This window comes from Helianthus annuus, chromosome 7 (genome assembly GCF_002127325.2).
Source record: "Helianthus annuus cultivar XRQ/B chromosome 7, HanXRQr2.0-SUNRISE, whole genome shotgun sequence".
NCBI classification, from domain to species: Eukaryota; Viridiplantae; Streptophyta; class Magnoliopsida; order Asterales; family Asteraceae; genus Helianthus; species Helianthus annuus.
Genome location: NC_035439.2, coordinates 46596957 through 46613791, shown reverse-complemented (window position 1 = coordinate 46613791; position 16835 = coordinate 46596957). Strand labels below are relative to the sequence as shown.

The window sequence follows — 16835 nt, the reverse complement described above, 5'->3', positions numbered from 1 at the left end:
CGAACCCACATCTGAATCTGTATACGAACCGAACAACTCGATCTGGACTGACATAACATCACCATCTTCATCCTCGGACATCAATATAAGAAGAAGTAAACAGAGGAGGGGAAAAGTTACCGTGAAACTCATCGGGAACATAATCACCCCCGCCGTCTCCTCCACCGCCACCGCCGTGAGCGGCGGTGCCGCTCCACCCCGCCATTCTTCCTCTTGCTCTCTCATCGCCTCTCTCTCTCCCTTTGTTCGATACTTCAACCGGCACCACCCACCACAGCGCCGCCGCCTGTGGTGGGGGTGTTGTCTCTGTTGATATCCGCCACCACCAAGAAATCCCGCCACCGTTGTGAGATCATCGGAAAGGGGGGGGGGCGTCATTCGTCGGAGAGGTCCACCGGCAGTCGCCGGTTCCCTGTGGTTGTCACCGGACTCCCTGACCAGTCGGAGCTCCGCCGGCCTGGTCTTCGTCGAGGGGGGAGAGGGGATGGTGGAGTGATGTGGGTGTTGAGTTGTTGTCGGCCGATCATCGAGAAGAAGGAGGGAGCCGGTGTTGATATACGTATGTATGTGTGTTTGGATCTATATGCAAAGAAAGAATTTGAGGTGAGGTGTTTGTTTGGTGTCTGCTTATTTGAAATTGAGAGAGAGAGAGAAGGACTTTATTCTTTGTGTGTGTATTGTTTTGAGTTGGTGGAGATGAGTGGGTGTAGGTTATATATAGAGAGGTAGAGATTTGATAAGATTCTACAAATCTTATAGAGATTTTTATAAGATTTTGGAGAGATTCATAAAGATTTTGAGTAGATTTTAGAGATCCTAATAGGATTTTGTAAATCTTATATGGATTCTAATATATTAGGTGTAGGTTTAGGCTTGTGGGTTTTGGGCTTGGGCCCAGGGCCCACAAGCCCATCTCATGTGTAAGTGGCCTGTAATTCCTACGAGACCCAATATCGTTACCCAAACTCCATAAGCATAAAATATTCGTGTAATTCCATATTGGTTGGCGTTGTTAGTATTTCGTACGGTTTCAGTCCGTTGTCGCGTAATATTCAGCAGGTTTCCCGTAGATCACCATACGCGCACTGTACAGTTGAATAAACGTTCCTGGGTACTCCAAGGGCCTAAATGTGTTAATTTGTGTTGTAAACATTATTTATTATTGCGTAATTCACCTATTAATCACATAATTAAGAGCCGTAAATCACCGGTTGTCACATTCTCCCCCTGTTAATAAAATTTCATCATCGAAATTTAGACTATGTTAACTCCTTAGAGTTACGTTATGTGTAAGCAAATACGAATAATGTCAAAGGAAACGAGATATACTGATACAGTCACCAATGTGACCAAGTTAACAGGGGTCCAATAAAAGGGGAATTTCGACCAAAAGAATTCCAAATGGACGTTTACAATATACAAATGAATGTTAGAAACAATAACATTCGCTAGGAGAAGCTTAGAATAAACAAGCCCAGATGAAATAGTTTTGCATGAAACGCTCGATCATGATTAGCCCAAGCTGCAAGTTCTACCGACGCCACAAGGTGTCGTAGTGAATGAAACAATTCAATAATAGTGGTGATTGAACAAGTATCACATGTGTTTTGCATCAAATGCTCAATCACAATTAGCCCAAGCTACAAGTTTATACTGACACCACAAGGTGTCGTAATCAACAAATAATTTTATGGAGTTGAATGCCAAACAAGTTTCTACGACTCGAAACAAATGAAGTGCTCGTTAAAAATTGGTCTGAATATGATGCTCCCAATACATCATATGATGCTTTGAATCGAATATGTGCAATGGACATGTTCCATCAATTGAATTTGATTTCGGCATAAGCCGACAATAAATACATGTATCAACAAGAGAACTTTTGGCATGGTCACAACGAAAAACCATGTATGTAACTTGAAAAGAAAAGAAATTTCAAGAAAGTGTGTTGACTTGATAACAAAGAAGCCAACAATTACAATAATGCGGGTCATTCAAATCACAAGCGAAATAATATTTGAACTTTAATGAAATGCTTTATTCGAAACGAAACCACATGCGTAACAAACGATGCATGCGTAACATATGAATTTTTAAGAAATGAAGCAAATGAATATTCACTATAATAAAGAAACGAACTTTGCATTGACCAAAAAAAAACCCTCCCTCTCTCCTGGGCGATTTTGTTCATCATGAACCCTAAAATTTCTTTGAGATTCGATTGTATAACAGTCTGTGATTAGAGTTTGTTCATCAAGTCTCTGTAACGAACTAGTTAGCAATAGTAATCAATCTGAAATTAGGGTTTATTTTCGGTTCTTTTCTCAATCGCCGCCATAGTTGCTGCTTAGAGATCCTGACATATTAATCTGGGTGTTATTGGTCGCGGTTAACTGAGATTAATTTAGCTAGATTGATACACTGGCTTAATATGTTAAGGATTGATATCGGCGCTAGGGTTTCAGGATTAGGGTTTTTCTGTTTTCGATTATTGGTTGGCTGGAGTTGTTGCTTCTTTTGGTGTTACGTGTGCATGGAGGGTAGAAGTGATGGTAATAATACGATGGAGGATGGTGTCACTCCAGGGACGGAAGACAAATCACCACCAGTACGTGGTATAGGGCTGTGGGTGACGAACATTGAGGGTAACAATCTGTTCCCTAGGCGTGGTATTTACTCTACCAACAATCATTCGGTTATTGATGGGTTGTTGGAAATCTCTAAACCTGTGGAGTTGAATACTGGTTCGGCTTCTGGAGGGAGTTTTACGGCGGCCAAGGATTCCCATGCAAACCCTAGTGGTACGGCTGTTCAGGGTTTCATGAGCAATCAGGATGGTGTGCAAGGTAACCAGAATGTCCGTAGGGATCCAGGTAAACTCCTTTTTCGTATGCTGATTCTGTTGGGGCTTCCACGTCCAGGAAGGTCAATTTTAGAACTCTTGCTAGCCCGAAAGCTCACGAGGGATGTGATGTTGTCTTGCCAAAGGAATCGGTTAGAGTTGTTAAAGATAAACTTGTTAATACGCTATATGGTTATTTCCTTGGTGATCGTGTTGCTTACTCGATAGTTGAATATTTCGTGAAGAATAATTGGAAGAAATTTGGCCTTCAAAAAACTATGATGAATGCCAATGGTTTTTTCTTTTTTAAGTTTGTTGATGATATTAGTATGATGAATGCTATGAAAGAGGGTCCGTGGATAATTCGTTCACAACCGCTTTTTCTTAATGTTTGGTCCCCATTGGCAAAATTGGAAAAAAAGGAAGTTAAAACTGTGCAACTTTGGGTTAAAATTCACGATGTCCCTATTATGGCGTATACAGAGGATGGATTAAGCATGATTGCAACGGCTATAGGTAATCCTGTAGTCTTAGACTCGTATACTACTTCAATGTGTTTAGATTCGTGGGGTAGGAGCAGTTTTGCTAGAGCTTTGGTTGAGATCTCGGCTGACAATGAGTTCAAAGAGGAAATTGTGATAGCAGTTCCAAATTTGGAAGGGGATGGTTTTGTTAAGGAAAAAGTTTATGTGGAGTATGAATGGAGCCCTCATCGTTGTGATTTATGCAAGGTATTTGGACATCATGATGGGGATTGCCCGAGACAAGCTAAGCAGGTCAAGAAGGGTACGGATGCAACTCAAAATACTTTTCTGGCATCTAAGCCTAAAGGGCCTTCGAAACAACCAGTGGTAGACAAAGATGGGTTCATGGATGTGGATGCTAGGAAAATGGCAAGGAGATCGGGGTTTCCAGTTAATAAGCAAAAGCAGAAGTTTGAATACAGACCGGTTGGGTTAAAAACTGGGGGTGGGGGGAGTAAACCAACCTCAATGCCGATATCGAAACCGAAAGGGGATGTGAATAAAGCTTCAACATCGAGTGGTATTTTGTCTTCCAACCCGTTCTCTGTTTTGAATGATACTGTTGCGGATGGTCCGGAGCTTAGAAAATACTTGGAGAATGACTATAAGGACCCAGATGACGAGGAGGTTGAGGAAGTGTATAGTGAAATGGATCCGTTTATCCTACAAGGCACAAAGAAACAGAATGATAAACAAAGGGCAAGCACTCCTTCTACAGCGGGTTATAATGGTTAGTCTTGCTTCTTGGAACATAAGGGGGTTGAACCGCCCTCTCAAGCAAATGGAGGTTCGCCAGATTGTAAAGGATTCGAAATTAAGTTTGTGTGCGGTTTTAGAATCACATGTTAGTATTGATAAGTTGGGAAAGGTTTGTAAATCGGTCTTTCGTTCGTGGGATTGGACCTCCAATGGTGCTTGTTGTAACAAGGGGACAAGGATTATTGTTGGTTGGAATCCAGGTGTGTTTGATGTCATGGTACTTTTTCAGTCCTCCCAAGTTATGCATCTCCAGATTTCTTTCAAGTTGGATAGGAGGGTTGTTTTCTGTTCGATAGTGTATGCGGCTAATTACTATGTGACTCGGAGAGAATTATGGCATCATTTAACCATGCACAAAGCTTTTGTTGGCAATAGGCCTTGGGTTATAATGGGAGACTTTAACTCAGCTTTGAACATGGAGGATAGTTCTTTGGGTTCCTCGTCTGTTTCAGTGGGGATGAAAGAATTTCGGGAGTGTATTGATACGTTGGAGATGTTCGATATCAATAAATCTGGTCTTCATTTTACGTGGAGCCAAAAGCCGAAGGAGGGTATTGGATTATTGACAAAGATTGATCGCGTTCTAGGGAATACCCCGCTTGTCACGGCCTTCCCGAATTCTGTTGCTATTTTCCACCCGTATAGGATTTCGGACCACTGCCCGTGTATCCTAAAACTTCCAAAAGCTGGTAGTTTAAAACCCCGGTCCTTTAAATTTGCTAATTTTTTAGTGCATAAACCGGAATTTATAGAGATAGTTAAAAAGGCTTGGGATTCTAGAGTGGATGGTGTTTTCCAGTTTCAAGTTGTTAAACGGCTTCGAATGCTTAAAAGTCCTCTTCGAGCTTTGTTGTATAAGCAAGGTAATCTTCATAAGAAAGTGGAAGCGATTCGTGAAAGCCTGGATCGTATTCAGCTTCGTATTGATTTGGACCCTTTGAATTCGGATCTCCGGGCAGAAGAAGCGGATCTGAACCGTGATTTTCAAGTTGCTGCTCTAGATGAGGAGCGATTTCTCAAGCAAAAATCCAAAGTGGATTGGTTGACAGCTGGGGTATGAACTCAGCTTATTTTCACTCGTCCTTGAAGGTTCGGAATCACTATAGCCGTATTGACATTATTACGGATTCTCAAGGAGTGATCCATGAAAATGATGCTGTTCCTCAAGCTTTTGTCTCCCATTACGAAAACTTTTTGGGGTCCCAAGGTGATATATCCCTCAGTCCTGGTCCGGATCTTTTCTCTAAGGTCTTGAACCCTATCACAGCCGCTCACATGGTCAGATCGGTTACACATGATGAGGTGAAATCTGCTATTTTTCCATTGGTATTGATAAAGCCCCTGGCCCTGATGGGTTTACGGCTGCTTTTTTCAAGAATGCTTGGCCTGTTATTGGGAATGATATTTCTAATGCAATTATTGATTTTTTCGAGTCTGGCAAGCTCCTGCGAGAGTTAAATCACACGCTGATTGTTCTGGTTCCTAAAATCCCTACTCCATTGGCTGTCACTAATTTCCGGCCTATTGCGTGTTGTAATGTACTTTACAAGTGCATCAGTAAAATTGTTGCAGACAGGATCAAGAAGGGGCTGAATGAGATAGTTAGTGTTAACCAGTCTGCTTTTGTGCCAGGTAGAAAGATTTCGGATAATATTCTTTTAACCCAAGAGCTCATGCATAATTATCATAGGAATGTGGGTCCTCCTAGGTGTGCGTTCAAAGTTGATATTCAAAAAGCTTATGATACTGTGGATTGGAGATTTCTTCGAAGTGTTCTGTTTGGGTTTGGTTTTAATGTTAAGATGGTTGAATGGATTATGGTTTGCGTCTCTACTACCACTTATTCGGTATGTGTGAATGGAAACGTTCATGGTTTTTTCAAGGGTAACCGGGGTCTCAGGCAAGGGGATCCAATGTCTCCATATCTTTTTACTTTGGTTATGGAGGTATTGACCCACATCCTTCACGAGACGATCAGAATTGACTCCTCGTTTAGATTTCACAATAAATGTGAGCGGCAACAAATTGTAAACCTTTGCTTTGCGGATGACCTTTTCCTCTTTGCTAGAGGTGATGTTAATTCTGCAAAGTGCATCATGAGCTCTCTAAACAAATTTACAAAGATGTCGGGGTTGGTTCCTAACTCGCGTAAGAGCACGGTTTTCTTTTGTAATGTACCGAATCATGCTAAAAATGCGATTTTAAATGTCTTGGCGTTTGTGGAGGGTACGCTTCCTGTGAGGTATTTGGGGGTTCCTCTTATATGCTCCAAGCTTAGTTACAAAGAATGCAGTATTCTAGTGGAAAATCTAGAGAAGCGGATTACGCACTGGAGGAATAAACTTCTGTCGTTTGCTGGGAGATTGCAGTTGGTTACATCTGTTTTGTCGTCTACGCATGTGTACTGGTCTTCTGTCTTTGTCCTCCCGAGCCGTGTAATTAAAGAATTGGAGGCTAGAATGCGTAATTTTTTATGGTCTCAAGATGGTTCATTCCATAGAGGTAAGGCCAAAGTCTCTTGGAAATCTGTTTGTACTCTGAAGTTTGAAGGTGGTTTGGGTATTAGGCGTATTGGGGACATGAATGTTGCCCTTATGTCTTCTCATGTGGGTAGTATTCTTTCTAGAAGAAACTCGTTATGGGTCGACTGGGTGCATGAACATAGATTGAAAGATAAAAACTTCTGGGTGTGTAAGATTCCTTCGAACTGCTCTTGGTCTTGGAGGAAACTCTTGCAAATGCGGTTGTCCCTTAGATCTCATATGTGGATTAATATTGGCAATGGGGAGGACACTTCAGCTTGGTACGATAATTGGTGTAATATTGGGCCGTTAGGCAACTTTCTGACGCCTCGCATTATCACAAATGCCGGTTTTCGGTTGGATAATAAGGTTGCTGATGTTCGAGCCAATGGAATATGGTCTTGGCCGGTTGCTTGGAGGGATCTTTTCCCAGTTCTAAACCAGCTTGATAACGTCCATACTGAGCCGAATAAGCATGACAAGTTATTGTGGCGAGATGGTGATGAGTTTAAAGAGGTTATGACTTCGGGGGTGTGGAATTCAATTCGCTACCGAAGTCCGGAGGTGGAATGGAGTAGTGTAGTTTGGTTTGCACAATGTATTCCAAGACATGCTTTCTTGATGTGGTTAATTATGAGGGGTAAACTGCTGACTCAAGACAAGATTTTGCAATGGGGGATAGAGCGAAGAAAGAATATGAACATGATGTGTTGCTTGTTATGTTATCAGAATAATGATTCTCACAGCCATTTGTTTTTTGAGTGCACTTTCTCGGCTCAAGTGTGGCTTTTGTTCAGACAAAAGGTTGGTATGGATTCTGTTCATCCAAACTGGACAGATATTGTAGATTGGTTAATGCCCCGGGCTCGGTCAAAGTCGGTGGCTAACTATGCTGCCTGCCTTCTGGTTGCGGCTAGTGCTTATATTATTTGGCAGGAGCGTAATGCTAGAATTTTCATGAATCAAGTGAGACCCCCGGAAGTGATAAGCGAAGTTATACTCAATACGGTTCAGTACAAGCTTATGGGTGCGAAGTTGCGAAAGACTGCTAATGTGCAGAGGTTTCTTGCGGAGTGAAAGATAGGCGGAAACACAATCAGCGATGATGGTGGCTAGTGTGTTTTTTATTTTGTGATGCTTTTTTGTATCCTAGGTTGGTTGGCTAGGTGGTTTCCTTTTGTTTGTATTTGTTTGGTTTGCTGTACTTTCATGAGGTATGCCTCATGTTAGAACTAGTGTAGGTTTCTCTACACTACTTGGTTTTTTCGTTGTGAATATATAGAATCACCGGGGTAACCCTTTACCCAAAAAAAAATATTCGCTATAATGAAAGAAATGATCGTGACACAATGACCATTAAAAGGAGTAGAGATGCGAAAATCTACTCACTAGATGCAAAAGTCGGAATTTCAATAAAGAAATTTAAGGACTTTACCTGGGGTTTCATGTGATAACCAGTTGTTAGGTGACATTACTATGGAATGTCAAACATATCGTATTCGTCATTAATGCGATAGGGGAAATGCGAAGACATGCATCTTCTCCTTGGCATGACTCGTGTCGTTTGCAGGACCGCGTGCCAAACTGCCGCTTCCTCGAAAGTCGTACATGACGTACTTCAACCTCCGTTGATGTAAGGCTTAAGTTTCACGTATACTTGTGCACTAGCGTTTCGTTATGCATAGGCTGCCTACCCGGGAAGTCAAAATTTCATAGACAATATGGGTAATGGTGTGTGCCCGAGTTAATATTCGCAATTCCTACGTGATGACCTTTAATGAACTTCAACATGAGTTTCCGAAGGTCTTAAATGCATGTTTCCTAAACTCTCAGAGTTTTGTGTACTATATGCGACTGTTTCGTGTACCGTGTGTAAAACACCACTTTAGCGTATGTTTGAAAACAAAATTTTGACTGTTTGTTTTTCGGCAACGGTTGGAGACCATATTCGAGTACTATGCGTTCTGTATGTACTCAAAGTCTTAATAGTCTAAGTCCCAAAGAAAATTGAGGTTAGAGCCTAGGTATCTCTATAGACAACCCTATTCGCTGTAACCTATAGCTCTGATACCAATCTGTCACACCCCGAAATATCAGAGCTTTGCCGTGACTGGACTGGTATCTTCATTGCACAGCGGAAGCAAATAATCTAAGTCTTTTAGAAAATTGAACGCCCACTAAGTACTCGACTCCACATGGTTCTCCTATTCCAACCGTGCCTTGTCTTAGAAATGCAACCTGAGAAAGAAACGTGCGAAATATGATCACAAAATGTCACAACTGTCACACCCCCAAAATCCACCTGCGGAGTATCACCGCTTGGAGCGTAACTGACCAGGATCAAGCCACCAATCATATTGAACATGTAATTAATATATAAAATTTAATGCCATTCAACCACCAATATGAAAGGTGTTCCAAAACATAAATGTGTAATCATTGTTTAGCGGAAGCGTATAAATAAAACCCAACATAAATAAGTATGTAATGTCATAAAGTGTTTAGCAAACAATCACGATCCAAGCCCACAACGACCAGCTCCTCCCTGTGCAAGCTCCATGTATCTAACGACCTGCAAGGCATGTAACAGAGGATCAACAACTAGTTGAGCGAGTTCACAGTTTATAGTTCAGTAGTTGTAATAGTATAGTAAGCCTTGTGTTCGTTCATTAAGTCGTGTATCGTATTAGTTCGTATCGCAGCCCTCTAGGCATGTATGCGAAGATTAGGGAAAGTTCTCAAGTATTCTATACTAGGTATATTTGTATCGCGGCCACCCGGCACCTGTGCGAAGTTTTGTGTATAGTTCGCAGCCTTCCTAGGCATGTGTGCGAAGATTAGTCATATTATCGCAGCGAACCCTGGCATGTGTGCGAAGATCAGTCATATTATCGCAGCCAACCCCGGCGTGTGTGCGAAGATCAGTTCTATAAGTATCACTAGTCTAGTCGTATCTTATCAATAACCTTCCTCCCCGAGGATCATATCACTAATTTCCATTATCTAGGTAAGTACAAGTAAATAATCAAATCCCATTCCCACCCTGGGAAGCCCATGCCTTGGCTGTGTGAACTCACCTTGGTTTGCTCGGTATGTTATGTTATGCGCTCACAGGTAATCAGTCAAGTCCTATAGTGCACGTGTATTAAATCAGTTCATGTTCGCATGCCATTTATGTCACGAAGTGTGTTTAAACAGTTATCACATATCACATATGCAGTTTAGTCAAAATGGCACTATTTATGCTTGGCAAGATTAACAGGCAGTTAACATGTTTCATACCATTCACGCACTTGACAGAGTTAGCATTCAACAGGACCAATACATTAACTGAATAAACAGGTTTAACAATTAACAGGGTTAATCAACTTGTCTTTGACATGCTTACTGAATTAACAGAACTCGACCATGCATTGTTACTACAATCCTGACTATATGACACAACAAATGCTCGGATCATGTGTGTATACAATTAAAAGGTCGGACTTCACATAAAATAACAATCAAGATCTCATATTCAAGTATAAGGTCGGACTTAACCACATTAAGCAAACTCGGACAACATGATGCCTTATAAAAACTCGGACCATGGGGGTGGGGGTTTTAAAATTCGGACAAAAGGGGCAAGGGCCACAAAGTCGGACCCCCTTCATTGTTTAAAGATCGGACAGGGGCTCCCCCCTCAAAACTCGGACAAAGCAAAGCCAAAGGTCGGACCATAAGGGGTGGGGGTTAAAGCTCGGACACCCCTCCCCTACATGCAAAACTCGGACACCATCACCCCCCCCCATACAAAACTCGGACAGCATGTTATATACATAAACATCGGACACACTTACATGTTTAAAAGTCGGACCATATGTGTTTATTAAAAGCTCGGACCATCTCCCTTGTTATTCAGAAAACTCGGACACTTAATCAACATTACAAACTTCGGACTCCCTTATCAACATTATAAAACTCGGACACTAGCAACATATTAAAGCTCGGACCTCTTACTTACAACATAAAAGATCGGACTAAGTGTCATAAACAAAACTCAGACAATCACAATCACAATTATAACAGTTACACACATACATTCGACAGTTACGTTCTTATTTTCTACTATCCAGAAACCTTAATTTCATTGCATTGCAAACATCAAATCAATATCCAACCATTCTATCATCACAGGCAATCGATTAAACGACTATTCAATATCATTATCAACAAAATCAGAATCCAATCAATAATCACATAGAGTATCATATGAAGAACTAGGGTTTTACTAAGAATCCCAAGAATCAAGAATTGATAATAATCAAGCAATCAATTAGGGTTTACAAGTATTACAATAATCAATAAGCAATTACCTTGAATGATTCTAGAGAAAGAGAGGAATCAAGAGTGAGGGATATCTTGTGCCAATGATGATGGTGATGATGATTGCCAGGGAATCAGAGAATAACAGTACGTGCTTAGTTTCTTGGGTGGTGATTAGTGAAAGGAATTAGGGTTAAGTATGATTTAAGTTTCACTATTTCCTCCATACATCCCTAAGTATCATATTTTACAATAGTACACCATCTCAAACAATTTCACAGTTTCACCACCAAGTTTATGCATTTAACAAATCTATCACAATTAACACATAACCATGCACAATCACACAATAAAATTCATTGTATTAAAACGTATACAATTCCATAGCAACTAATTGTGTAAATAAATAACTACACACACAATGAACGTGCAATAAATGCGAAAATAGGAATCTTGGAAATTCGAGTTGTCACATTATCCCCAACTTGAAAGAAATTTCGTCCCGAAATTTAGCATGCGGTTACTGAGGAAGCTAGGTAAGTTGTATCGTTTACTGGTTTTCCTGGGGTGTCACATCATCCCCCCGTTGGTTTGGAATTTTGTCCCGAAATTCTGTAGTAGTAGCTTCAGCCTCAGTAGTGGTTGCATTGGTTCCGAATAACTGGGGGTACTTTTCTGTCATCTGGTCTTCGCGTTCCCAGGTGTACTCTGGGCCACGTTTGGAGTTCCAACGAACTCGGACAAGAGGGATTCTCTTGTGTTTAAGGACCTTAAATCCCGGTCCGTGATTTCAACTGGTTCCTCGACGAACTGCAACCGCTCGTGTGTTAACCCTAATTCTCTCTCTAGCTATGGCGATTTCATCCCCTCTTGAAACCCTAGTCTCTTCAGCGTAATTCGTCAAGATCAGATTAGAGATTAGAGGTTCAAACGTCTAATTCTCAATTCTGGTTTGCGGATTTCTTTGTTTTGTCGGCTAGGGTTTTTTCAGTTTCTTTTCAATCGCCGCCGTCACCTCTGTTTCAAGCATATTGGATTGATTTTTGGATCGATCAGCCTTGATTTATCAATTTTCTCTGTCCGATTTGTAAGATTCATGGGTTAGGGCATCAGCTAGTTTAGGGTTTCGGTTCTCTTTTGATTTGTTGTCATCTGGTTCGTAAGGTTTCTTGGGGCTTCGTTTTTTCTTTACAGTAGGGTTATAGAGAGTTGTTAACGTGTAATGGATGATAGACTGAAATCTGGTGGAAGGCCGGCTTTGTCGTTCAAACAGATTGCTGATCGTCTTCTGGATGTTGATGGTAATACTGTGCAGCCAAAACGTGGTATAAACATCATTGATGAACTCACAAAGGTCACTTTACCGGTTCAATTGGATAATCTGGGTTCATCATCAACGGATGTCAATGGTGTGGAATTGTCGGCCGATCAGGGGAGGTTTGCAAAGCCGCATGTTGAGCAACCGGTTCGTGGGTGGGATTTTTCCAATATGGGATTTTCGCCTCTGTCAGGTCTGGAGGGAATGAATATGTCGGATACACAAGGAAATTCATGAAACACGGGGGTTGTAAAGCCTACATCATTTGCTAACATTGTTAAGAACGCCAAGGAGAATGCTAAGGTGAACTTCAGGGCGATGGAATCTTCCAAAACTGTCGAGGGTGCTGATGTTGTTATTCCGTTGGCATCGGTTCAACAAGTCAATGATAGGTATGCTAACACTTTGTACGGATATTTTCTTGGTAAACGTTTGGCTTTTCCGGTGGTCGATTATTTTGCTAAAAACAACTGGGTTAAATATGGTTTGTCACGGCTAATGATGAATGCAAACGGGTTCTTTTTCTTTAAGTTTAGTACTAAGGAAGGGATGAACCGAATGTTAGAGGATGGGCCTTGGCTGATCAGAAACGTTCCGATAATCTTGAGTGAATGGTCGCCTACTTTAAAGATGGAAAAAGAGGATATTAAGGCTGTTCCGGTTTGGGTCAAGATGCATGATGTGCTGTTAGCGGCTTTTACCGAGGATGGTCTTAGCTTGGTTGCTTCTAAAATTGGAAATCCTAAGATGTTGGATTCGTATACTGCCACGATGTGTGCTGAGTCTTGGGGAAGAAGCAGTTATGCTAGAGCACTTATTGAGGTTGAGGCAGAGGCTGAGTTAAAGAAGAGTATTACTGTTGCAATTCCATCCTTGGATGGTAATGGTTATTCAAAGGTAGAGATCAAAATTGAGTATGATTGGGAGCCTCTTAGATGCTCCTCTTGCTGTGTGTTTGGTCATGATGATTGCTCATGCCCAAAGAACCCTCAGGTTACTTCAAGTGGGGATTCTGGAAAGAATAATGATGATTTTCAGGATGTGGGTACTAAGAAAAAGAAAGTTAATAATCAAGGTATCCCTATGAAAAATCAGAAGCCGAAGGTAGTGTATAGACCTGTTGTCAAGCCTAAACCAAAATCGACCTTGAGGAGTCCGGTGAATAACCAGGTTTCAACATCAAACCCGTTTGACATCCTTAAGGACGATGATGGTAATCAGGGAGGTAATACTGTGGGTCGTGCGGAGAAGAAAGTTGCGCAGACTACTAGTGACAAGCAGGATTCGGATGAGGAGGAGGTCGCCGAAGTCTATAATGAAACTAGTGAATTTATGACCTCGGGTTTACATCCATCATCTTCGAGAGCAAAGGCTAGCACCTCTTCCACAAAATTTTCCAATGGATAGATCTTTTTTGGTACATGTGAAGGGGTTGCCGGTTTCTGGCAATTTCATTTTTGATGATGGCGGATGAGGATTTGATTTTGTTTTTTGCATTTTTTTTTTGCACTGTTTCGTCTACTGATGTATAGTAGGCTAGGTGATGGGGTGTCATAGTTGTCCTTGTTTTTTTGTTTTACATATATGGGGCATGTCCTGTATATGAACTAGTGTGGAACACATCCTCACTACTTGTACTTATTTGTGGTTGGTTTAATAGATTCACCGGGGTAACCCTTTACCCAAAAAAAAAACTGCAACCGCTCGTCGATAGTGAGTTCCTTAAAAGGAACTATGAGGGTCTCATCTGACAGACACTTCTTCAGATCCGACACGTGGAATACGTTGTGAACTGCACCGAGTTCAGCTGGTAGGTTTAGTCTGTAGGCTACTTTGCCTATTCTTTCAGTGATTTCGAACGGTCCAACATACCGTGGATTTAGTTTGCCTCGTTTTCCAAATCTAACCACACCCTTCCAGGGTGAGACTTTGAGTAAAACCCGGTCCCCGACCTGAAATTCCAATGGCTTCCTACGCTTATCCGCGTAGTCCTTCTGACGGTCGCGTGCTGCCGCCATGCGTTATCGTATTTGTGCAATCTTTTCCGTGGTGTCCACTATAAGTTCTGGACCCGTGATTTGCTATCCCCCACCTCTGCCCAACAAAGAGGTGACCGGCATTTACGCCCGTATAATGCCTCGAATGGAGCGGCTTGTATGCTGGTGTGATAACTGTTATTGTACGAAAACTCCACTAACGGGAGGTGCTTTTCCCAGCCGTTGCCGAAATCGATAACACACGCCCGAAGCATGTCTTCTAGGGTTTGAATCGTGCGCTTAGACTGCCCATCCGTCTGAGGGTGATAAGCTGTGCTCATGTCTAATCGTGAGCCAAAAGATTTGTGCATCGCTTGCCATAGCTCTGACGTGAATCGTGCATCCCGATACGAAATGATGGAGGTGGGCACCCCGTGCCTCGAAACAACTTCTTTAAGATAAACGTCCGCGAGAGTGGAGAACTTATCCTTTTCCTTAATAGCCAGGAAGTGTGCAGACTTGGTGAGTCGATCCACGATCACCCATATAGTATCATTCCCGCGCTGGGATCTAGGTAGGCCAGTAACAAAATCCATGGAAATTTCTTCCCATTTCCACTGTGGTATCCCGAGTTGCTGAAGTAGGCCTGAGGGTTTCTGGTACTCTGTCTTGACTCTCGCACAAGTCAAACATTTGCCGACGTAAGTTGCAATGTGGGCCTTCATACTAGGCCACCAATATGTTGTTCTGATGTCGTGGTACATTTTATCCGACCCTGGATGTACCGAGTACCGAGACTTATGGGCTTCATCCATTACAAGTTCTCGTAAACCGCCGAATAGTGGTACCCAAATACGTGCTGTTACATAGTAGGCGCCGTCTTCCTTTTGTTCTAATCGTTGCCTTGATTCGCGTAAGGCTTCAGCCTTGACGTTTTCTGGTTTCAATTCTTCTACCTGAGCATCTCGTATTTGTGCAGGAAGATCAGACTGAATAGTGAGCTGCAGAGCTCGTACACGCCTAGGTAGAGTGTCTTTCTGACTGAGAGCGTCAGCCACAACATTGGCTTTGCCTGGATGGTACTTGATGGCGCATTCGTAATCATTAAGTAGCTCGACCCATCGTCGTTGACGCATGTTCAATTCCTTCTGCTTGAAGATATGCTCGAGACTCCTGTGATCGGTGTAAATAGTGCACCTGGTACCGTACAGGTAGTGTCGCCGTATCTTGAGCGCGAAAACAACAGCTCCCAGCTCTAAATCGTGCGTCGTGTAGTTCCGTTCATGAACTTTGAGTTGTCGCGAAGCATAGGCAATAACTTTATCTCGCTGCATCAATACACAACCAAGCCCCTGTATCGATGAGTCACAATAGACCACAAAATCGTCTGTGCCCTCTGGCAGTGAGAGAATAGGTGCGCTGCAAAGCCTATCCTTTAAGTACCGAAAAGCGGTTTCCTAAGAATCTCCCCAACGGTAGGTGACACCTTTCTGTGTCAGCATAGTAAGCGGCTGTGCGATCTTCGAAAAGTCTTTAATGAATCGTCTGTAGTACCCTGCCAAACCCAAGAATTGGCGTATTTCCGTTGGTGTATGCGGTGCAGGCCAGTTCCTGATCGAGTCTACCTTGGATGGATCGACATGAATCCCATCCCTGTTCACCACATGGCCTAAGAAGTGGACTTCACGAAGCCAGAAGTCGCATTTTGAAAACTTGGTGTACAATTGTTCCTTCCGGAGAAGTTCCAAGATAAGACGTAAGTGCTGCTCGTGTTCCTCCTGACTCTTGGAGTAGATCAGAATGTCGTCGATGAAAACGATGACGAACTTGTCAAGATAGGGTTTGCACACCCTGTTCATTAGATCCATGAAAACTGCAGGCGCGTTCGTAAGCCCAAATGGCATGACTAGAAACTCGTAGTGACCGTAGCGAGTTCTGAATGTTGTCTTGGAGACGTCCTCATCCCGGACTCTCAGCTGATGATATCCTGACCTTAGATCAATCTTGGAATAGTAACTCGACCCTTGCAACTGGTCGAATAAATCGTCAATGCGTGGAAGAGGATAACGGTTCTTCACTGTGACCTTGTTCAGTTCGCGGTAGTCTATACACATCCTGAAAGTGCCATCCTTCTTTTCACGATAATACTGGAGCTTCCCAAGGCGAAGAGCTTGGACGAATGAAGCCTTTATCCAAGAGTTCTTGTAGTTGCGTCGATAGTTCTCCCAGTTCTGATGGAGCTAAGCGATACGGTGCGTGAGCTATAGGTGCTGTCCAGAACAGTAGGAATGAGGTCGATAGAGAACGTCTGACCAGCGAGGATAAGATTACCATCCTGAACTATGAATGGACTCTAGACTTGTACCATAAGCTAACACTACGACAGGGTTGGTGTTCAAGGGAGTTGGTGCATATTGTAACATTTGACTATCTTTCAAGAACATATAACTGGTATCCACACCCAAATCAAACAAGACAGTAACATAAAAGTCATCGAGAAGTAACTTACCCATTATTATGTTTGGATCGTTCCTTGCGTCACCCTGACCAATCACGTACATGCGGCCCAGGCGTCATTGTTTCCATTGT

General features: G+C 42.4%; 1 protein-coding gene across 1 annotated transcript; it reads left to right on the top strand.

Moving 5' to 3' along the window:
• Nucleotides 1–12588: 12588 nt before the first annotated feature.
• On the top strand, nt 12589–13677 carry LOC110893502. The gene has a single exon (XM_022140609.1). The coding sequence runs from the start codon at nt 12589–12591 to the stop codon at nt 13675–13677; it is 1089 nt and encodes a 362-aa protein (XP_021996301.1).
• Nucleotides 13678–16835: the final 3158 nt, after the last annotated feature.

Excerpts from the sequence above, each read along its gene's own strand:
- LOC110893502 (XM_022140609.1), top strand. The coding sequence starts at position 12,589 with ATGGAATCTTCCAAAACTGTCGAGGGTGCTGATGTTGTTATTCCGTTG.